This window comes from Podarcis erhardii (genome assembly GCF_964252035.2).
Source record: "Podarcis erhardii genome assembly, chromosome: 6".
NCBI classification, from domain to species: domain Eukaryota; kingdom Metazoa; phylum Chordata; class Lepidosauria; order Squamata; family Lacertidae; genus Podarcis; species Podarcis erhardii.
This window is the reverse complement of record NC_138510.1, coordinates 34,417,399-34,436,563: the sequence shown is the minus strand read 5'-3', so window position 1 is coordinate 34,436,563 and position 19,165 is coordinate 34,417,399. Positions and strand designations below refer to the sequence as shown.

The 19,165-nt window shown below is 45.0% G+C and overlaps 1 protein-coding gene across 3 annotated transcripts; it reads right to left on the bottom strand.

Annotated features, from left to right (window-relative positions):
- Positions 1 to 7,144: 7,144 nt before the first annotated feature.
- Positions 7,145 to 17,392, bottom strand: TMEM9 (transmembrane protein 9). 3 transcript variants are annotated; one of them, XM_081865038.1, is made up of 7 exons: positions 17,035 to 17,147; positions 15,898 to 16,051; positions 13,573 to 13,675; positions 12,571 to 12,662; positions 11,377 to 11,485; positions 10,250 to 10,381; positions 7,145 to 9,528 (listed from the first exon to the last, which is right to left on the bottom strand). In XM_081865038.1, exons 3-7 carry the CDS (start codon positions 13,636 to 13,638, stop codon positions 9,379 to 9,381), a joined length of 549 nt encoding a protein of 182 aa, XP_081721164.1. In that variant the 5' UTR covers positions 13,639 to 13,675; positions 15,898 to 16,051; positions 17,035 to 17,147; the 3' UTR covers positions 7,145 to 9,378. The 3 variants fall into 3 exon arrangements, with proteins under 3 accessions (XP_081721164.1, XP_081721165.1, XP_081721163.1); XM_081865039.1 differs by having other exon boundaries at positions 17,031 to 17,104; XM_081865037.1 differs by lacking the exon at positions 15,898 to 16,051 and having other exon boundaries at positions 17,035 to 17,392.
- Positions 17,393 to 19,165: the final 1,773 nt, after the last annotated feature.

Genomic DNA, 19,165 nt, shown 5'->3' with positions numbered 1-19,165 from the left:
TGCATTTCCATGTGTCTTAATCACATTGGCTAGTGGAAAATAAGAGGAGTACAAAGATAATAGAATTGTAGAATTGGAAGGGACCACATGGGTAATCTAGCCCAACCCTCTGCAATGCAGGAATTGTTGGCCCAAGGTGGGGCTCAAACCCACAACTCTGAGATTAAGAGTCTCATGCTCTACCATCTGAGCTATTGCATATGAGATAGTCTGATCAAGATCTACTGGTCTGATGAATAGACTAGTCTGTACAAGATCTACTAGTCTGATCAATGCCAATCTGTTGAGTTACTGATGTTCTGCTCTTGACAATGACATGGGGTTTTTTTGACAATCACTTGTAGCTGAGTAAGATTGTCTTCCATGAGTCCATAAGTGACTATGGAGGCCAATTCTGAATCCACACGTCCTTCCACAGTGGGGATATGGTTTCTGGGCAGAAGCTGATCAAGGTGAGGGTTTGCCAAGCGTGCCATCCTCTTAGCACATTTCTCCCTTTCATCCTGAGTTTGAGCGTCTTCAAAGTCCATGACACCTTTGGTAAAGGCTGTTCTCCAATTGGAGTGCTTGCAGGCCCGTGTTTCCCAGTTGTTGGTGTTTATACTACATTTTTTTTTTAGATTTGCCCTGAGAGGGTCTTTAAACCTCTTTAGTTGACCACCAGCATTATGCTTTCCATTTTTAAGTTCGGAATAGAGTATTTGCTTAGGAAGGTGATAATCAGGCATCTGAGCAACATGACCAGTCCAACGAAGTCAATGTTGAAGAATCATTGCTTTGACACTGGGGACCTTTGCTTCTTCCAGTACACTGGCATTAGTTTGCCTGTCTTCCCAAGTGATGTGTAAAATTTTCTGGTGACACCATTGATGGAATCTTTTGAGGAGTTGAAGATGGCATTTATAAGTGGCTCATGTTTCACAAGCATACAGAAAGGTTGGTAGTATAATAGCTTTGTAAATAAGCATTTTTGTTTCCCTGAGAATGTCCCGGTCCTCATACACTCTACACTTCAAATGGGAGAAAGCTGCATGCGCAGAGCTCAGGCAATGCTGGATTTTGGCTTCAATGTCAGCCTGATTGCCATGTTATATACAATTAGTGGTACCTAAATCAAAGCAAATGGCACTGCATCTGTTGCAACTTTTTTAGTAGCAGATGACATGAGAATGAAGCTTGATGAGACAGCGATAAAAAGCAGGTTTTGAGGCAGAGATGGGGAACCAGTTGTTGTTAGGCTAGCAGTCTCATCGTCATTGACCATAGACCATGATGGCTAGGGCTAATGAGAGCTGGAGCTCAACAATACCCTGGGAATTGTAGTTTCCCCACCAGAGCTACATTTCCCAGTTGTTGTTGTTTAGTCGTTTAGTCGTGTCCGACTCTTCGTGACCCCATGGACCAGAGCACGCCAGGCACTCCTGTCTTCCACTTCCTCCTGCAGTTTGGTCAGACTCATGTTTGTAGCTTCGAGAACACTGTCCAACCATCTCGTCCTCTGACGTCCCCTTCTCCTTGTGCCCTCCATCTTTCCCAACATCAGGGTCTTTTCCAGGGAGTCTTCTCTTCTCATGAGGTGGCCAAAGTACTGGAGTCTCAGCTTCAGGATCTGTCCTTCCAGTGAGCACTCAGGGCTGATTTCCTTCAGAATGGAGAGGTTTGATCTTCTTGCAGTCCATGGGACTCTCAAGAGTCTCCTCCAGCACCATAATTCAAAAGCATCAATTCTTCAGTGATCAGCCTTCTTTATGGTCCAGCTCTCACTTCCATACATTTCTCAGTACATGTAACAAATTACAGTTCCCATTATTCTTTCGGGGGGGGGGCTTCAGTAACTGACACAGGAATCCACCCTTATTTAAATAGTTTATTATTAGGATGGGTAAAGTCTTTGGGGGAATAAAAGATGAGCTTTCCATGTTTGTTAAGACACTCTACAAAATTTTGCGGATTGCTTTGTGAATGGCTTGTTGGGATTTTGTTGTTATTGATATTGTTGTTATAAGGAGTGTTTTCCCTCTAGATTTCCAGTTGCCTAAAAAGACGACCCCCAAGAAGAAACTTGCTTCTTTTGTAAAGCTCAAAGCTACAGGTGTCATAATTGTGTGCTGGTCTTCTTTAAATAGTAACACACCCATGCTGTTTCGTAAGACAGAAAACCAGCCTTAACATATAAGTAATCAATAAAGTTATACAAAATAGGGCCAGTGCTATTTTTCTAGAAAAAGAGGTGCCGAAACTCATCATGAATGCCTCCCTTGTTCTCTTATAACAGGCTTCCTCAACCTCAGCCCTCCAGATGTTTTGAGACTGCAATTCCAATCATCCCTGACCACTGGTCCTGCTAGCTAGGGATCATGGGAGTTGTAGGCCAAAAACATCTGGAGGGCCGAGGTTGAGGAAGCCTCTCTTATAATGACAATGGCTCCCACCTGTGAGGTGTCAGAACTGAGTTCCAGTGAGTTCCAGCTGGGGGAAAAGACCTAAATAGAGCTAATGCTTTAAATGTAAAGGTCAGTGCCTGTAGTCCATCCCATAATTGCACCACCTTGGATTCACACAGATTTCATTTGGGCCTCATGCATAACTGTGGTCTGGACTTCAGCCACTGACTTCCACTTTGTGCACATAAACATGTTTACTTGTAAGGGACAACATCTCTATTGTTCCTATTTAATTGCTACTGGCTTATATGAAATTTTCCATTTTTAAAAGATTCAGGAACATGCTACTCTAGGGCATTCTTGAGCCAGTATTTTTAGAAAATATGTTCTGGCTACCATAGTACTTTTAAAATATAATGGTGGCCATAATATATTTTCTTGAGCGGTTGGGATCGGAACCAACTGCAGAAACAATATTTTTCAAGAAGCTACCCTTAAAAAAGCATCTGGCCTATATATCTTATGGGAATCTGCTAATATGCAATAATAATAATAATGACGACGTTGATGATGTTTGAAAGCATTTAGGAGAAAGATGGGAACCAAATGATACCACCTCTAGGAGAGATCTCTTTCCTGGTGGAAGAACCTTGTCCCCCAGCAGATCCCGATGGTAATCTTGTCTCATAATTTATAATGTGCATCCTGGTATGGAGTCGATCCCAAGGAGACAAAACAGCGCAATGAGCAAACCAATAGTTAAAATGGTAGATGGATGCTTACAGACCTCTTAACATTGTCTCATTCTGTGCAATAAGACTATGCCCCTGCTGAAGCCCTGAGATTGACTTCCCAAGTTGGATATCTTGACATTTAACAGGGGGGAATATACAAGAGAAAGCAGAACTCGCAGTGCAGTACCATGCACGCAGAAGTCCCACTGTGTTTGGCTGCGTTTACCCTCAGACAGAGTCTGCATATGATTGTAACCTAGATGATTTCTTCCCCTCATCTATATATATCACCGTTTCAACACTGAACTCTGTTCCCAGTTTATCACTTAAAATTTATTTTCGTTTATGTGCATTGAAGTATTTAATGGGTTTATTTTAGATGTAGAGAGAAAAAAACATAATAAATCATAAGCAACATTGTAGGAAATAATCTTGAACTCTGAGACACCGCCCCCCCCCCCCCGCCTCCATTGGATCTTGGCAGAATCCTTTGACAGCTGCAATAATAAATGGATGGTTTCCTTTGCATAAAATGAAATTGGATGGATTCAAAATATCTTATGCCCTGAAGCAGTTTTGGACAGTTAGCATCTGCCCACACCTTTCAATAGTTGCTAGCAAAACGTGAAGGTGTCAAACTGGGCATTCTTTCTCTTTCCTCCCTGGCGAATTCTAGAAAGTTCCCCCAAACACTAGGAAATGAGCCAGAAACATCAGGAAGTAAGAGGAATGTGGGAAGTAGGATCCTAGATGGTGGCCTTTCCAAACCTCCTACATATTTAGTTATATGCTTCCTGTATGGCCAAGGAATAAGGGGTGGAGGCTGGGCCATTTTGGCGAATGGGGCACTGCCCAACCATCCTTAGTCTGCCCTCAGTGTGCTACCACAGGCCTGTCTTCTTACAACCAGTTCAGAGAGTGGCATTGCCTGTCAGCTTCCTCTTCTTAGTCTCAGTGTTGTGCCTTGTAGGACTCAGCAGGGAGGAGGAGGTTGGAAACAAAACTAGAATTAGTTGACTCTGCCAGCCATTGACTCTGGCTCCACCTTCTGTTGAACTCCTTGTCTCCTTCCCCATCAGTTGTTGTTTAGTCGTTTAGTCATGTCTGACTCTTCATGACCCCATGGACCTGAGCACGCCAGGCACTCCTGTCTTCCACTGCCTCCCGCAGTTTGGTCAAACTCATGCTGGTAGCTTCGAGAACACTGTCCAGCCATCTCGTCCTCTGTTGTCCCCTTCTCCTTGTGCCCTCAGTCTTTCCCAACATCAGGGTCTTTTCCAGGGAGTCTTCTCTTCTCATGAGGTGGCCAAAGCATTGGAGCCTCAGCTTCAGGATCCCATCAGTAGCAATGGCCATAAGACAGGATGTATGCATGACACAAACTCACACAAATCAAGCCACATAGTAAGGGACAGCTCCAGTAGCTACCAGTCTGTTTCTAGGCACAATTCAAAGGGATGGCTATGACCTATAAAGCCCTTCTGCCATGGAATGGTGGGACGCAGAGGAACGGTGGGAAGAACCAGCTGGGGAACTCCCAGAGGAAGACGCCTCAGAGCCAGGGGACTGGTGGTAGGATTACAATAAGCAGTCAGAGGGAGAAGACTGGGAGGAGGAGGTATCAGAGGTTGAAGAGGTAACAGACTTATTCTGACAGGTTTCTGTTATATGTGGCGGATAAACGCTTTCATGCTTGGAATTAACTGCTATTCCCATCTCCATGGTTGGTTGTTGTATATATTACTGGTGTGTTTGTTTTTTATTCGATTTTTGAATGTAGTAAGCTGCCCTGAGTGGTGGTTTTACCCCTGAAGGTTGGAATATGAAAGTATTATTAAGATAAAACAAAACAATGCCAAATATAGACCAAACAAATTAAAAATGTTTTCAAAAACGGCTACCCCCCTCCATTTCCCCAACCATAGGAAGCTGCCTTATATCAATTCAGGCCATTGGTCCATGCAGCTCAGTGCTGCCAACGAAGACTGGCAGTGGCTGTCCAAGGTTTCAGGCAGGAGTCTCTCTCTCTCAGTCCTGCCTGGAGATGCTGGGGATCAAAGCTGGGATCTTCTGCTGGCAAAATCTCTCCCCACTTCTTGAAGAATGATAAGAATTTCAGCATGGCCTCTCTCTCCAGAGGGAGCCTCAGGACACCTTTGTTCACAGTTACACACAGGTGCCTGGCAGATGCTGCGGTGGGGCAGCAGTGTTCACCTGACCTCCTGAAAGCTGAGTCACTGCTGCTTACTGGGAAGGAGAGGGGCAAGGTGGTGGGGAGGCCAGCACAGTGCAAACACAGTGAGCCAATATGGTATTCCTGGTGGTGTGTTTGCACCACGCTAAGCTCCCTGCCGCTTTGGCCCTCTCCATCCTTGGAAAGCAGCGGTGACTCAGCTGCTGGGGGACCAAGTAAGTGCCACATGACATTCACTACTGCCTGTTGCCCTATAACATTGAGTTACAGTACATGCATCCTTCTCACAAGATTGTCACTCTCTCTTCCAGTGTGGTGGCAGATGGTTGAAGTTTACCACTGCAGAGAACCATTCCATCTCTCTCTGTGTGTTTATGTGTGTGCCTGGGACCTCACAATGAAAGCATCTTAAAATTGATGTGGCCATTATCTAATCGAAATGCAATAGATATCTGGCATCCACATGGGAATTTTATTTCTCAAGCTTTTAAAAAATCATTTTAAGCAAAACAATGCCAAGCTTGTCTTATAAACATCTGTGGTAATTTTCGGGTGTGTGCAAAAAGGTCTTTCTACATAACTTTTTTTAGGAGCTTAAGGACTGAATTACTAGGGTTGTGTGAAACATTAGGACAGAATCCAGCTATGCCTCAAAGAGAAACTTTAGGAGCACATGCCAAGACACGCTTGAAGAGCAACATCTGGAAACTTTTCCAAAGGAGAGGTGAGCCTGTTAGGATCTCCCTACTCTCTTGCAATTTCCATTCCCCTTTATCCCTTCTGCATCTCAAGATGTCTGATTAACATCTTTACCACCCATTAGGACAATAAAGGCTTATTGTGAAACAGAGGGAGGAGGTTTACCTATCTGGGTATTTACAAACCACCAACTCACAAGAAAAATATTGTGGCAGTGCACAGCAAAAAGGCAATAGAAACCTAAAACGCAAGCCCAAATTAACAGCAATGAATGCTATAGAAAGGCTTGGCAAAACAAAAAATGTTTTCAGCAGATGAAACATCAGAATTGAAGGTACCTGTCTGGTTTCAATAGGAACAGCGTTCCAAAATACTGGTGCCGCTATGCTGAAAGCCATGGTTCTAATAGAAGCTAAATGAATCTGATGAATGAAACTAGGTGTGTGATTTTGCTTTGGATTAAGTCCAGATCCAGAACTGAAGTGATTTGGGCTATGTCCAAGGTGAAGCAAGGTGTCTCAGGAGTGGCTCAAAATGAATTGGCCCCTTCCTGAAGCCTTGCGTACGTACACCTTGGAGGCTTGGAGAGTACAGTCTTAGAATGTCTGTTAAAATGGATCAGATTTGGCAGCCACAATGCTCTGAAATCTTATGTGACAGTAAGTGCAATGGAAGTCTGAGGGATCTTCTTTGAGGTAACCATGCTCATATATTCTTTGATGTAGCCAAGCTCATATATTCTTTGAATGCATTGTTTCTCAGTTTAATTACTCAGAGGACTCATAGAATCAGCAGCTAAAATAACTTTGCCTTGCACTGCCACATTTTCTATTGGAAAAGTGTTGCATTTTCAGGGACAAAAAATAAAGGGGTGCTCTCTAAATATCACTTTGATTTGTTACATATTTGTCTGAGAAAATGGGCTGGCCTAAAATGACAAAAGGCCTTCAAGATTTCAAGAGATCTGAACAGAATCCACACGAGGGAGCACTTGCGTCAGATCAGTGCAGTATAGTTGCAGAAAGGTACTATACAGAGGCCATCATTGAGAAAATACAAGAGGATAGACTATAGGCAGATCCTATTGCTTAGCAGAAGTGCAATGGGTACATGGAACACAAAAGACACGGGTCACACACAAGTTTCTTTGTTTAATGAAAAGATGCTGCATAGTAACAAGGATTTCCCAATCTGCCAGAGATTCCTTAAGGGGAATGAACAGAACAGGTCACTTAATACATAAACATCTCTTTCATGCAGCAGGAAAAAGGTCATCCTTAAACACCTTTTGCTGTTGACTTTTTCATTGGAGAAACCATTATTACTACATGACATTACAGGAATGCACTAGGTTTAAACTACGCCCCCTTCACCAGTGGTACCATGCTGACAGGACAACCTGCTGTGGGTACCATGAAAACGGAAGCGTATCTCAATCTCCTCCAGCCTCCAGATGCTTGTACTACCAGCTCACGTGAACTGAAGTCCAAAACAATGGGAGACCACCAATTTGGGGAAGGCTGGTATATGTGATATTACATATGTAGCAGCCATATTGCACATAGCTAGGCTGTCAACTGTGGACCAAGTAAAACAAAACTGATTACTGAGGACTGGAACGTCACTATGAACAACTGCCCATATTTGAATTGGCACCTTGTAAAGCCAAATGGAAATCCAAAGGGTAGTATTCAACTAAATCTTACTTAGAGTAGACCCAATGAAATTAATGGACATGACTAAGGCAGGCCTATTAATTTCAGTGGGTGTACTCAGAGTAAAACTTGACTGACTACACCCAATATTTTTATAAGCAACATTTCGCACTGGGATTGAGAGTCCAGTTTCTACGTACTGAAACAGACTCCCACAAGCCGAATGACAATTTTCCTTGCACAAGACACACATGAAAGCAAATGCAAAGGTATTGTTTTATTGTGAAGATTTTTATATTTTTGAACTACCTCAAGGGGTCTTTTTCATCACAGTATAAAATAAATAAACAGATAAATAAAAGCTGGGTCCATTTTGTATGCAGATGCACAATTCTTGGAGGGTATACATCAAATCAAGCTCGTTAACGTGTGGAAAACTGTGTGTTTGAAACTAGAAATGTGTGAGCAAGTATTTATTCTCCCCACTCATGCTTCCATGGAACCCAGTTTAAAATCTTAGACCTACTCCAACAAGCAATACAGACAACTCTCAACTTATACAGGAATTTTGGGAATAGCACATAAAGCCAAAATTGTGTATAGTCAAAACACATTGGCTGCAATGGCAGGTGGCATTGCCAAAGTCTCCCCGCCCCCCCCTGCCCCCCAAATGTGTGCCCCCTTTTCATTTTTTTTAATTCAAAATTTGCCAAGCGCATAAAGCTGAATGTGCACAAGTTAAATGCACGTAAGTTGCAAGTTACCTGCATCTTGTACCTCTGGATCAAATGAAGAGATTACAAGCATCTCCTTCCTGGCTTAGATTAACCACAGTTTCTTTTGACTTCCAGACCAGGAACTTGGGTTATCTTTAACAATGGTTTATTGTAACAAACCCTACTTTAAACAAAGTTTGTTACTGTTGACATAACAAAACTTTTATTACTTGCTTGGTGCAAAGTTAAACAGTCTTAAAGTCTCCAAAGGAAGTGCTTCTGAGAGTTCATGATGTAATAGCTAAATGCATTTCATTTATGGTATCTTTTAATGATCAGAGCCAGAGCCTTCTCTTTGAAAGATTAGAATACTTCTCTGTCAGCTGCTTCTTCCTCTTTTGCAATAGTGAAAGTTCAACAACAAAATAATGCCCCGTTCTTCACAGTTAAACTAGACGTTTGCCTGGCAGATTACAAGACACAGCACAATTTGCTGCTATTTTTATCTTCTGGAAAGATACAAAGAAGCTAAAGGTTGTTGTTTTCTGGACTTCCCACAGCTCACATTTAAATTAAGGGGCAATGCTCACTGCTTGGTGAGTGAAATATAGTTTGAGACTGAGGGTGGAGAACCTGTCTGTGGCTGTCCAGGTATCACTGGACTCCAACTCCCATCAGCTCCAACTAACATGGCCAATGCCCAAGGATAATGGGAGACATAGCCAAGCAGCATCTTGGGGGTCACAAGTTCACACCTGTTTCAGATGATGGGGAAGACCACCTTATGGGCTAGAATAAGATTGGGATGCACAGCCAGTGGCTTCTTTCAACTGAGCTTGCTTTCTAAGGGGGGGAAACAAGCAAAACAAACTAGAAAGGGCAAGTGCAACAAGTTTTAAGCTACAGGTCTCGGGGTTTGCACTGGCTAACAGAAATTACCTGCCCAGCTAACCAGCAGCTGCTGCTCTCTCCCAGACTGCAAACCTTCCATGAGATCTAGCTGAGCATCTTGTGTCGATCAAACACTGTCTTCCGCTGCTCCTGCACCTGACGCTTCCACCGTTGCTGGGCTCCCTCTACTCTCTCCAACACTGTGTTTGCCCGGGTGGCGGCCGAAGGGCGTATTGCTGCCAGTGAATGGGCGTCCTGCAACACCAAAAGAATAAACGCCTCAAGGATCTCCAAAGGGGCAATGCATTTCAGAAGCACAGCAACAATGCTCAACAGTGACACATCAAAGGAAACCTGGAACAGGCTCCCCCAACTTCCAGTCCCCAGATGTTGTTGGACTACAGCTCCCATCATCCCTGACTGTGCTAGCTGGGGCCAATACGGCTTGTAGTCCAATAACATCTGGAGGCCCAAAATTGGGGGAAGTCTGATTGGATTCCTTTTAAGTGTTGACACCTTTTGGCAAGCCTTCATGGAGAAAAACCACCTGGAGGATCTCCGCGGCCAGAAAGATAAAATTTCAATGAAACTTTCCCAGTTTTGCACAGTTGGGATTGCATGGACCGTGTGCCTGCAGTTTCAGCATTCATCATGCGAAGCAGTTATCTGGCACATCATGGAAGTTAAAAAGGTCTGGCCAATGTCTGGGAAAGGATTGCAAGCCACAGTAAGGTGGAGAAGGCCTCTGAGTGTCAGGGAGCAAAGCACTTTTATCTTTGGGGTTTTCAAAGGACTGGATAGAATATTGTCTGTCCTTTGGCGAATGAGTCATAAATGTGATGGAATATTCCCCTCTATTCTGTTGCCCCTTTAGAATGCTGATTAAGTTAGCAGATGCTGAGGTTAGGAGTCACGCCTCATGCAGTCTACTTTTGCCCCAGTCTGCTCATTATCAAGAGGAAGGCATCATGCTCACCTCGCTTTCCTCTTCATTGTGCAGGGGCTGGGTGTAGGCATCAGGCTTGCGGATGAGGGGGTCGACCACCATCAGAAAGACCATGTAGAGCAGAAGGGCTCCAATCACTGAGAGGTAAATGATGATGATGACCTGCCAAAGGTCAGCAAGGAAACGGGATGAAGCAATTCTTAAGCCATCAGGTTCTGCAAGTCACACAGCCTATATTGCAACATACATCTCTTCAGAATGATTTAGGAAGCACGATGTGACAGTTCCAAGTTAACCTTCAAGTTAGCAGAAATTAAACTATCCAGAAGCCAACTCCCAACTAGTGGGAAAAAAAACCCACCTCATTTCGCTGCAACCCCCTTAATGTCAACAGGGTTCATCTAAGCTACAATTTCCAGAGAACCAGGGACTTTTGATGTGGCCACTGTGGCACAAGCTTGCTCCATGGACTTGTGCAGGACACACTACTCCTGCTATAAACCCATGCATGTACCTCCAGCTATAAATTATTCAAGTTGTGGAGAAAGTGGATAGAGTTCTCTCTCTCTCTCTCTCTCTCTCTCTCTCTCTCTCTCTCTCTTTCTCATAATACAAGAACTCAGGGACATCCAGTGATGCTGGAAGATTCGGGGCAAAGTATTGACCTTACAGGTCAACTATGGAATTTGCTGCCACCAGAGCCAGTGATGGCCACCAACTTGGACGGCTTCAAAAGAGGATAAGATATATTTGTGGAGGATAAGGCTAGCAATGCAGCCATGATGGTTATGTTCTGCTTCCACTGTCAGAGGCTGTGTAACTCGAAATACCAATTGCTGGGAATCACAGGTGGGGAGTGCACTCAGGTCCTGCTTGCAGGCTACCCATGGGCATCTGGTGGGCTGTTGCCTGATCCAAGTGCTGGAGAAAAAGGGGCCCTTCGCCTCATCCAGCCGGGCTCCTCTTATGTTTGGAAAAGCCACATGAGAACCAGTGGACTAGACCTTCAGAAATGGTTGAGACACCCATTAGCGCTATGTCCTTCATGGGTAGACCCTCAGCCCTACTCATCCCTGCCTCCAGAATTGCCAATGGCCACAATTCTGTTCTATACAGTGAGAAGGAGAGGCAGTGCAAAGGCTCGTCTTGTCTTGTACCTTGATGGTGGTGGTGCTTCGCTCTTCATACTTGCACTCACACAGCAGGCAATATGCCTCGACATCGTTCCCCGGCACAGGCATCGGCTCCACCACATGCAGGCAGTTGCTGCAATGATGGCAAGAGATGAGCATCAACAGTGGGAATCAAAGCTCTCCTCTGTCACAGAACGCAGCAGGAATGGCTGTCACCTGTGACTCTTCTGTTCCCATCAGCCCCAGCCGATTATCAGGGTTAGTTTATTATTTATTTTATTTAGCAAGTGTTATATATGTCGCCGAATGAATGGCCAACCAGCTCTAAAGCATAAAGTAACATAACATATTCCTTAGAAAATACTGATAAAATCGACAGACTTTAAAAGGAAGTAAACATTAATGGGTGCTAATCATGCACAAAACAGATCCACTGAAATGGATGGACCGGAGTAATTTAGGTAATTCCAGTGGATCCACTCATAATACAACTTGGTTGTATGCAACCTAATACAATGAGCAAAATGTCGTAAAATGATCAGTTTTAAAAACAAATATACATAATAAAATTGCATGTCTGTAGGTTTGCCAAAACAACAACAACGAAAGTTTTTGCAGGCGTTGGGGGGGGGGGGATACTATGAAGGCACTGTCCTAGAATGAATAGGCAGGGAGTTCCAGAGCATAGACTGATTGCCACAGTAAAAGACTGATTTCTCACAAATGCACAGCAAACGTCATGTGATACTAGTGCTGCAGTTCAAAGTGGGTGCCTATGGGGTAAGGCGATGGGAGTTCAGCTGGAGTTGGTCAGTGCTGCAGGTGGCCATTGGGGATCCCTGTTCATGGCAGTGGGGAACCAAGGGAGTGTTTTCTGAGGTGGCACAGGACAGTCTGAACTTGAGCTCACTGCTTCCAACAAACCTTCCTATCAACATCAGGAAGTGACTGGAAAATGGTTGCAGGTGTAAGATAACAGCCATTTCATCATTGCTTCCCTACCTTATGACTTCAAAATATGAACGGGGAATTGTAGCACTTTGGGAGGCCCTAATTCTCAGTAAGAAGCAGCTATTTACAAATCCTATTTGAAGTAGCTGGTTTTGAGCCAGAGAGACTTCTGGAACAGTCTCCTGAGGAACTATGTTGTACAGTTTTTGCAAAGGTCATTTGCTATGCCGTTAGAGGATGTAAAACTTCAGTTGAAGATTGACTCACCAGTCCTTCTGCGACACATTCTTCTTGTAAATCTGTCCACTGATATTCCTATATGGGGGGCAGACACACTTGCAGCGGATGTCCTCAAAGCTCTAAAGGAGCAAAGTAAGATAGGAATGGAATAAAGAGTTTTTGGTAAAACATCCCACCACACCAGAGAATGAGATTTTCAGCAGGGTCAACACTTGATTTCACTAGTGAGCTTTCTCTCCTATCTAGTAACTGCAATATCCATTCGCATTGATATCCCGCGGATCTTGAATACATGCCTGTTTCATTCCCCTGAATTTGAACTTCTTAATCCAATTGTTTTAACTGTTTTTTATAGTTCAGTGTTTAACACTCATACTATTTAATGGGCTAGTTTTAGTGTATATTTTTAATATGAGTGTTTTTAATAGTTTGATGGAATAGTTTTATTGTGCATTTTAATTATGTATGAATTTTATAATTGATTTTATGCTTATAAACCACTTAGAAGCCATTATGGAATATAAGCAGTATTCAAATCCAACAAGAATCATAATTAATGCAAATTATCTTTTTGTAAAAAAATCCTAATAGCCGGATGGAAGTGGTTTGCAATCCATGTGTCAAAAATTCTGATACAAAGCGGTTCTTTGTTAACTTAGTTAACCAAAATACAACTAGACAGTAGCCAACAAAAATCCAAATATTACTGCATTGTTATATGGATGTTTGTTCAAAAGTACTGTTGAGCTCAAAAGTACTGTTGAGCTTTATTTAAAAATGTCCTGAACCTCAGCCTCACATATAATATTATCAGCAATCAAGTTAACCTAACCTTGAAAATACAAAATGGGTAAGACAACATTTTTGGGAGGATGAACTCAGTGTAAGAGATGCACATGCAAAATCTCTACTCCCAAAGCCAACGGGACACTCAACTTGGCCTGGAATGCTGTGCAATTACTTCCCTATGCAATGTCTCTTTGATTTCTCACTTGCATTGAGTGCTTTCACCACCGCCACCCCCTTCACCTTGCTGGTTTCTGATGGTGGTATTACAATACACCAAACCACAGCTGCAAGTAATACGAATTTCATGATTTCCTCAGAAATGCCACACAAGCATTGCAGGAACCTGAAACAAAAAAGAAGAAGTTAAGTCAGCAAACTCTTTCTGAAGTTCCACATATAACTCCTAGATGAGGCTGCGTCTCACTGACACAGAGTGCCAGAAGGTAGAATGTCAGAGATGGGAGAGTCCTCTTCCTCAAACCCTAGAGAGACACTGCCTGTCAGCGTAGACAGTACTGGGCAAGATGGACCAGTGGTTTGATTCAGTACAAGGCCTCTTCCTTTGTCCCTGCTTTTCTGCTTAATTGTCAGTGTACCATGGACCATAGAGATGCCTCCTCCTTATATTTTGGCTCCAACCTCAGACTAGGTGCAGATGTGGGGACCAGGCCTATAAACACAAAGTAGCATAAAACGCAGCAATAGGAAAGTCAACTTGGGTTTGCTCCCAGGTGAGAGACTGGGGCAGCTACAGGCAGGGGAGGGAAATGTCAGTTAACTTGACATCAAAATGACAGGTGGACAGCCTGGGAGCATCTCCAGTGAAAGCACGAATGCAATTCACAAACACACATCCATTTTGTGACTTTGCTCATTCATATTGTTTTGCTGATTTATATTGTTTTCCTTTTATTTATTCTACAATGGGAGTCGTAGTTCAAAACATTTGGAGGTCACAAGGTTGGTAAAGCGTGGATTAAAGTATACGGAGCACAATTGTTTAGCAAAAAACAATCTTAAGTAATTTTTTTGAAGTACAGCAAGCCCACAACTTACCGGTATGTGGGGGTTACGTTCTGGAGATCAGGCCTAAAACCAAAATCGCATATTGTCAAAACATATTGTATTCAATGGTGGGTGGGATTGCCAAAGCCTTTTTTCCAGAACCTTTGCACCCCTTTTAAATTATGTTTTGGTTTGGTTTTGCCGTGCATGTAAAGCTGAATGTGCATGATTTTGTAAAAAAAAAAAAGAAAATTGCATAAGCTTCAGGCTTACTGTATATGAAACTATGAAAGTAGAAAGTGAGGAATTCTTATGCCACTCATAGGTAAAGGTAAAGGTACCCCTGCCCGTTCAGGCCAGTCTTGCCAGACTCTAGGTTTGTGCGCTCATCTCACTCTATAGGCCGGGAGCCAGCGCTGTCCGCAGACACTTCCGGGTCACGTGGCCAGCGTGACAAGCTGCATCTGGCGAGCCAGAGCAGAACACGGAACGCCGTTTACCTTCCTGCTGGTAAGCGGTCCCTATTTATCTACTTGCTCCCGGAGGTGCTTTCGAACTGCTAGGTTGGCAGGCGCTGGGACCGAACAACGGGAGCGCATCCCGCCGTGGGGATTCGAACCGCCAACCATGCGATCGGCAAGTCCTAGGCGCTGAGGTTTTACCCACAGCGCCACCCGCGTCCCTATGCCACTCATAATAGTATACAAATGAGTCATCTGGGGCAGTTCTTTACCTGTAATGCCAAACCATGGTTGAGATGAGTCCTGGGCTTCTAGGAACCCAATTTGCAGGGCAAATGTAAATGACAGGTTGCTGGTTTAGTATATTCCGTGGCAAATGGGTTTGTTACAAACCAGATTTCCCACTATTTAAACTGGTTTAGGGAAAGGTCTGTGTAAGGCCAAGGTTCACTCATATCACACTGAAACATAAAATCACAGAATTGTAGCGTCGGAAGGGACCATGAGGATAATTTAGTCCAACCTCTGCAATGCAGGGAATCTTTTGCCAAATGGGGTTCGAACCCATGACCCTCAGATTGAGAGTCTTATGCTCCTGAATTGGACCCTGCTTGTAATTCCCATGGAAAATTCATCAGTACAGTATGTGATGATCGCTACCACTGACTCAGGTGGCTTAAAAAAGAGAGAAAAAGCTTCACAGAGGATTGTGCTGTCAAGGGCTGTTGCAGATGACAGCTGAATAGAACCTGCACCTTCAGACATCGTATACCTCTGGTGCGGAGGTCAAACAAAAGGAAACGTATGACTAAGCAGGGATACATTTCCATATGCCCTTCCGAAGGAATGCAATGAAAAGCGATCAATCGGCAGCATCCTGCGTGCAGATAATATTCTCTCCGGCAATTAAAACCCCTTTCATTGAGCATGTCCGCACATTCACTCTCAGCATAGAGAAAACCGACCAGTTTGCAGAAATTTGGCGGCCCCCAAATTTAGCGACTGGAGGATGCAAACGAAGCCACGAAGCTCTCCCCCCATCCCGCTTGCCCCCCATAAATGGGGCGAGGAATTATTCGCTATGCAATATGATACCCACCGAAGCTGCAGCAGCTCCTAGAAGCAGAAGAATCCACGCTAATCTCCACTGGTATTTTTCCCCCTGCTGACATCATCAAAACAGACACTGCTCGCAACCAACCAAAAGCGTTGTCCCAGAGGACGGGTTGAGGGATCGTTCATAATTTCCTACCCTTGGATTCACAAGAAAAATAAAATAAAAAAAAGGCGCTCTTGTGGATTAAAAGATTCGACAGCTAACATACATGCAAGGCGACTGCACGTTTGTATGCATTTGCCTACGAATTCGAAAGGCAGGAACAGGCTGGCTCCTGTTTCAAATTTGCAGATTGCAGATTGACCCTGCAGTTTTGGAAAACCATGTCAGTCTACTCCGCCTCCGTTGCTGTTAACAACAACGACACAGCATCAATACGCATGGCAATTGACAGAGTAGTTTTAGCACCCACCCCCTAAAAGCCCCAGGTCCTGGCAATTTATAGTCTAGGTTTCGACTGAAGGGGAAAATAGCAAGGCAGAAGAAGGAAAGAGAGTCACAGCACAAAGAGATTAAGTAGCCTACATAAACACAGTTCCGTAATTTTCCGCAGGCTAAGGAAACAGTGCCTTTGAACATGTACAGAGCTCACTGCACTTGTGTAACGGGAATCACCACCCCCTCTGCTTTTAACGATATGAAGGAATCGCCGTCTAGCCGAGGATATATGGAGAGTAGAAAAACGGGCTATTTACAACCCACGGCAGAAAAGTCTAATGCGATGGTAATTTTTAAAAGTGCTGGGTTCCTTTCGCCCCACGGGAATCGAAACTTTGCTCTTCTTTTATCAAGCCCTGTTCCTCCTCCTTTTGAAGCAGCCTCTTAGATCTGTGGTTAGCCCAGTTTGGTAAGAGCGCACGAGACTCTTTCATTTCAGCGTTGTAGGTTCGAGCCTCACGCTGGGCAAAAGATTTCTGCATTACATGGAGATCGACTAGATTATGGTTCTAGTCTAGTCGAACGCGATAGGAAACCTGTGGTCCTCCAGATGTTGTTGGATACCAACGCTCCCATCAGCACCGGCCAGCATAGCCAGTGGTCCGGGATGATGGGAGCGGCACATGTCAAAGTGCCGCATTGAAGGCAACGCACCACACCAGGGGGCGCAAATTTACGCACCCTTCCGTGGACTGGTAGGTCTTCCTCCTGAGTAAGCAGCTGCACTTGACTCCGCGAGTTCTGCAGCTGGCCAGGGAGCTCAGCTTGCTCGAGGAGCAAAGTGTTAATGAAATAGATAGGAAGTGGCGTAGCCGAGGAAGGCGGGCTCCAGGGGTGGGAAGTGTGCCCTGCTGGTGGGCATGAGGTTGTGCCGGCGCAATGGCTGCGGTGGACTGTGTCCTGAAGCTAGGAGGCAGCGCACTGACGCACAAAAGCCAGCTGGAGACCCTGAGAGCGGAGTCCTTGCGCGGGGCGGCTGCTCTTGTGCACAAGCTCCGCGAGGCGGGACAGAGGCGGTGCATAATCGTGCACGGCGCAGGGTAGGAACATAGCAGCGCAGATCTGGCGGGGGGGGGGACTGGGTGGGGTTTCTCCCACGGTTGCGTGGCGAGGAGACCCTCCCTTCCAAAGGCGCGCGCCGCCACCAGGGAAACGCACCGCTGCAGTGCCCCCACGTGCTGACCCGAAAGCAAGCGCCGCCTAAACGGGCAATCTGTGCACGATTATCAATGGGATTTCCTAGGAAGCTTCACATCTAATACGGTCTTCATTCCTAGAGACGACGAAACTGATCACAAACTGCAAAGGAACTTGATTTCAATAAGATAAATAACTATTTCCGCATTTCCCCCTTCCGCTGTCAACAATTGCCCCGCCTCTCTCTCCATTGCCCACTATTTTATTTACAGTTGATGAATGGCAGATTTTCAAGCAGTGGAAACAGGAGAGAACACCCGTCATCTCACTTTGCCTACTGACAAGACCAGTCCTGCTTGCTATTGTATTTATTGATGCTAGGATTAAACCATGGGTTGCCCATGGGTGCTCCAGTCATTTCGAGTTACATTGAAGCATGTCATATGTTGGTTGCTTCTTGTGTTTCATACCATTGGAAATTTCTTCTAGTGTGTATTGCATAATGTAGGGTGAAGTTCGGAGAACCTGACAGATCTGTTATGCTGTACATTGCTGTATAGAATAGATGACCCTAGAGATCCTACAATAAAAGAAAAACAGTTCTATGAGATTTTTAAAATATAAACAGTCACTTACTGCACTCTGTCTTGCATGGAACATGAAAATAATAACTCTGGTGGCGGCAGCACAACCCGTAATTTCTAGGCTTTGAGCCCACTGGGATTATCACAATGGTATTCTTATAGGGCTAAAGAATTCTCTAAATTTGTGGCCCTATAAGTGTGAACAGCGAGTTCTGAGCAGGAGCCCATGGAACAAGTCCTGTACATTCTCCATTCCTCTCTTAGAAATGTTTTGCTCCTTGGAGTTGTCAACTCATCAGTTGCGTGGGGGGAGCAGGGGGGGCTGGCCGCACCGGGCGCAACATCGGGGGGGGGGGCGCGCTCGCTGCCTCCGGAGTCGCCGAAGAGCCTCGGGCGCAGGCTGTAGCAGAGCCCCATGTCTCGCGGAACCGACGAGCTGTGCGCGCGTCTGGGCTGAAGGCATCTGGCAGGCAGTGGCTCTCAGCGCTCGCCGTGGTCCCCGCACGTCAGGGCCGTGGAGGGCGCGCCAGGCAGCCCCTCCTCACAGCCCCGCCACCGCCGCCGCTGCTGCTACAGCTGCTGGGCCATGTTGCATTTTCCTCACCTCTCTGCCCTCCTCCTCCTCCGGGCAAGCGGTGTCGTTTGGGCGGCAGCGCCAGCAGCAACTTGCCTCAGATCACCTGACATGGACCCGCCGCCGCCGCCGTGGCTACCTTACCGTAAATACCCCAGCCCAGGCAGCAGCAAGAAGAAGCTGGCAGCGGCGGCAGGTTAGGGGTTAGGGGCGCAAATTACTAGCCTTGCCCCGGGTGCTGACAACCCACGCTACGCTGCTGCAACTCATGGAACTGAAAACATAAATGCTCCTGACTTGCTCCATCTCTTTTTCTTTTAATCTGCCTGTTATGTCTAGCCAGGGATGCAGGAAAGATTTGCCAGCTGACTCAGCCTTTGTATTTTGTCTTGTGTTCAGGGGATCTGTAGCCTTTTCTTGACTAGAGGAAGATTACGAAGTCTGTGTGTGGAAATTTCTGTTTTAAAGCGTTCTCTGTGGTGATCTTGCTCTCTACCTACTCAGCTTTACTTGAAAA